The sequence below is a fragment of the Geospiza fortis genome, unplaced genomic scaffold (genome assembly GCF_000277835.1).
Source record: "Geospiza fortis unplaced genomic scaffold, GeoFor_1.0 scaffold417, whole genome shotgun sequence".
Lineage (NCBI taxonomy): Eukaryota > Metazoa > Chordata > Aves > Passeriformes > Thraupidae > Geospiza > Geospiza fortis.
Genome location: NW_005054535.1, coordinates 479,758 through 484,075, shown reverse-complemented (window position 1 = coordinate 484,075; position 4,318 = coordinate 479,758). Strand labels below are relative to the sequence as shown.

The window sequence follows — 4,318 nt, the reverse complement described above, 5'->3', positions numbered from 1 at the left end:
AGGAACGGCAGAGACGCGGCCGCCCCCGCCCTCCCGGCAAGAGGGAACCCGGCCCCGGGCTCTCTGTCATCCCCACCTTTGGAAAAGCAGAGACGAGACACCGTTTGTGTTGATTTCTTTATTAATTCATATTCTGATAGCTGGTGTACAGGGAAATGATCTATACATCAGGGGCCTAAGACAGGGAGATCCAAAAGGCTTGTTTCCATAACAATTAAAAAAAGAAAATAAAAGTAATCTTTAAAACTTCTAAAAAGCTTCTAGTGTGCAGACTGCAGCATTCTCTAGGCTCAATGTCGGGTGCAGCCTCCCCCTACCAGCCCTACAAGCAATCTGAGCGCGAAGCAATGTCACTGCAGGTGCCTGGCACGGTTGCAGCACAGCACATTCCCTACGGCATACACAAGGCCAAAGCACTGGACCCACACACAACTCTAGGGTGATGCTACGGAGTCAGCTGCTGCAGTGGGTCTAGGGAGGTTATTGTACGCAGCGAGGGTGATGGATGGAGAGTCTGTGCCTGTATGGCTCAGCTTCGGGGCGGGGAGGGGACTGCTTTGCTCTCCGAGGCTAAGCTGGGTCAGTGGCTTGGCTGCAGCGAGGCTTGCAGGGCAGCCAGGGGCTCTCCCAGCAGATGTGCACCCACAGCAAGGCAGGGCTGCCCTGCCAAGGCCACCAGCACGGAGCCTGAAGCTGGAGGGGCGCCTGTTCTGCACCTGGCCACAGAGAACAAACTCGGACTCTGCAAAGCAGGGCCGTGGCCTCTTCCAGGAGAAAGAGCAGGGGGTCCCCACATCACTGTGCTACAAAGGGCCAGGTCCCCGCATCAGCTGGGGGCAGGGACCTGGGAGCAAGTGCCACTACCTTCTCCCTGCTCTCCTGGGGTCAAGTATTACAACAGGGTCACTGTCCTGCCCAGCTCTGAGCTGCCTGGGCAGCTCTGCCCAGCACAGAGAGCAGCCTGGAGGCTGCCCCAGCCCCCAGGGCTCAGGCAGATTCCACCTGGAGAAAATGCAGCCACCGGGGCAGCAGCAGCTCCCGTGGCTCTGGGTTTGGTCCCGGCAGAGTCAGATCCAGGGCTGTTACCCCCCCTTGCAGGGAGGCCAGGGTCCCTGCAAAGCCCTTGCCTGGGGTGCATATTGCACAGCTGCTGGCTATTGCTAGCTCCTGGCTCATCTCCTGAGCAGATATTGTGCTGAGTAGAGCTAGGCACAACCCCACGTTGTGGCACAAGCACCTCCCGCTCTCTCTCTCACTGCACGTCCTCCCTGGGCCCCAAGCACCTCAGCGCAGCTCTACGGCTTCAACCCAGCTGGAGCCAACACAAACTGGGGCTGGGGCATGGCACTGCACCTCTAGCCCCCCCCTCTTCAGGCCAGGAAGGGGCCAGGCTCAGGCAGAGGGGCACAGGACAGGGGCAGGCTGCTGCCCTCTCACTCCTACAGCCTTCCTGCTCCAATATGCCAAAGGCTTTGCCCACCCTGCAGCCTGAAGAGGTATATGAGAGCAGAGCTGTCAGTGCTTTGTACATACTGCTAGAGTGTCCCTAGGGGTTTGCATAGTATTTATTGGTTCATATACACAAGGCTGATTGCTGTACAGTTTACACTTTCGACATAAGCAACGAGCTCAGTGCTCTGCCCTGATGGGAGACTTTGCACGTGCTGGGGAGAGGAAGGGCAGCCCTGCAGCAGTCCCTCTGCCCAGGGCAGCCGTGCTCCCTGCAGCCTCCCCTTGCACCCTCCGGCCACTGCTGCCCTCCCCAAAACCCAACACTCACGGGGAGGGACGAGAAGCAAGTCCAGCAGAGGCAGCACAGGCATTTGCAGGGGGGGCCAAGCACCTCTCCTTCCACGCTGAGCTGGGCCATGCTGTCCCAGCTTTCCTCCTGCAGCTGGAGCTCACACCTGGGGATGCATCTACACACAGAGGTGCAATCTCCTTCCCTCTCCTTCTCTTCTGCTCCAGCTCTTGCCTCCCCAGGGAGCTGAGAGCATGCCCCTGGTGTGTGGTGCTGTCTCTGGGGCAAGGATGGAGGCCCCTCATCTGTTTGAAGTACTGTAGCTCATGCGTCTTGCAGTCAGTCAGTCATGCGGATAGGAGGGTAAGTATATCTCATACAGGAATCATGCCATTAGCCTATAGAAACATGTACAGCCAGCCCTGCTCCCCTCCACTCTCTGCTCTCCTCTCCTCTCTCCTCAGGTATGTGTCAGAACGTGGGTGAAGTTCAGTGGTTTGGTGTTGAGGTGTGATCCTGGAGAGAGAGACACAGAAATGGGGTTACCAGGCATTCGTGGTGGCACATGCAGGGTTAATGGTGGTGGCTGGGAAGCCCTTTCTGTACACTGTGCTTGTCCCACATGCACCCACGACAAGATTTGGGGGGTGTCAGACAGTGACAGAGCATCCCTAAGTGGCAGGCCTGGAGCTAGGAGCAATGGCGTGGATGGCACTGATGGTGCTGCCCCATCTGCTCAGAGCAGCAAGCAGCAGCTGGGCTGCACCAGCGTGGCACTGGGAGGGAGCTGGGGGGGCTGCTCAGGGATCTGGGATGGAGGAGGCCAGCCCTGAGCCTTCAGGTACACCCCACTATCCCAGCAGTGAGGAATTCCTTCCCCAGGGCCACTTTCACACAGTGGAAAACTGCAAAAGCAAAGCAACAGGAGAGGTGCCCCAGAGATGGGCAGAGCCAGGGAGTGTCTGGGGAGTGGGGCAGGCAGAGGGGGACAGAGCCTGCATGAACAGGAATAAGCCTCTTGACTTTCATACACCCACAGAGAGCTCACTAAGAGAGTGGAGAGAGAAGGGAGAGGGAGGACAGAGCGAGTCCTGCATGTACAGCAGAGGCCAGAGGACCAGCTGCCCCCACTGCTGCCAGGAGGCAGGGCAGGGCAGCACGCATGCAACAGCTTCCCCAGTGCTGCACTGTGAGTGTGCAGTGAAAAATGGTGCAGCTGGGCTCAAATGTGCTGTGCCAAGCACCCTGCCCTCACCCTGGCCTAGTCCCACTCTGCAGGGGGATCAGGGAATGCACAAGGCTTCAGGGGTCATTCTGAGCTCAGCGAGGATCAATGGAAGAAACACCCCAGGTCAAAGGAGGGTGCCCTGTTGTCAGCCCCTACAAAGTGCCACATTCCTGCACTTGCCACTCCTGCAGCACCTGCCAAGGCCTGCCCCCATCCTGCCCTCAGCAGACCTCAGTGCTGCCCCACCACACCTTCCCCAGGAGAATGTGCATGAGCAGCAGCTCAGTGCAGGCAGCCAGGACAGAAGGAAGAGCAAAGGTAGGGTTACCTCAAAAAAAGAGGCCATTTGAGGGGGGTCACTGCTTCCCCCTTTTCAGGCTGGCTCGTTTCACTATCTGAGCCCCCATCCTGCCCCCAGAGACCTCTGGTTTCGGGACACGCACTCGCACCTCCTCCTGAGGGAGCCGAAGGGGCAGGGAGCAGGACATCACGCAGGTGGACAGACAGACAGACAGACAGACAGACAGAGAGAAAAGGACAGGAAAGGGAAAGGTAGAGTCAGTTGGCAGGCAGAAAACACCAAGCAAGAAGACTGGCGCAGTGGGCATGATTTGCCTTAGAAATCTTAGAGGGGAAACAGGAGAGGAGTGCAGGGCAGAAGGAAGGACAGAGGGTGACATTGACCCAGAGCCTGAGAGTCCTGCAGAAATCCAGGGCTACGAGCCACACTGTACCTTGGCGCCCAGACCATCCCGGTGCAGGATGGAGTATTTCATGAAGTGATCATCCTCAGCCTCCAGGTCTTGGGGCTCCTGCAGGGAGCCCTCCAGGATCAGCTCCTCCTGCTCCTGCCTGTCACCAGGGCCCAGCTGGCGCACCACCTTCCGGATAATCTGGGGAGACCCACAGAGCTGGGTGTCACAGCCAGCCCCAGGGCACCACGAGTCCCTGCTCACCCAGCCCGTGGTGTGAGAGCTGGAGAAGTGCCGTGAGTGTAACCCAAGACAGCGAGACAGCAATGCCCTACATGGGCTGCAGGGCTGCAGGGGAGAGGGGAAAGGCTGCAGGGGAGAAGGGAAAGGCTGCAGGGGAGAAGGGAAGGGCTGCGGCATGCCCTTACCCATACCCTGATCGCTCACTCACCTTCTTGGTGATGATATTGCCTTGATCGTCCGTGAACTGCTCCTCAGTCACCTGCTCTCCAGGCAGATGAAGGGCTTCATTCCCCTGCAGGAACAGGAATGGGGAGATCAGGGCTTGCGAGGGCGGTGAGGGGAGTGGTTCACCTGGCAGAACAACACACCTGACACGCACCCCGCATCCCTCCCTGCCCTGCCCCATCCCTGCTT

At 58.6% G+C, this 4,318-nt stretch overlaps 1 protein-coding gene across 1 annotated transcript in view; it reads right to left on the bottom strand.

Annotated features, from left to right (window-relative positions):
* Positions 1 to 103: 103 nt before the first annotated feature.
* The window catches only part of ANK1 (ankyrin 1), a 44,371-nt gene continuing 40,156 nt past the window's right edge, over positions 104 to 4,318 (bottom strand). The window contains 4 exon segments of the mRNA XM_031063821.1: positions 104 to 2,257; positions 3,298 to 3,424; positions 3,704 to 3,862; positions 4,113 to 4,196. Of these exon segments, the coding sequence (XP_030919681.1) occupies positions 3,326 to 3,424; positions 3,704 to 3,862; positions 4,113 to 4,196 (342 nt within the window). The 3' untranslated portion in view covers positions 104 to 2,257; positions 3,298 to 3,325.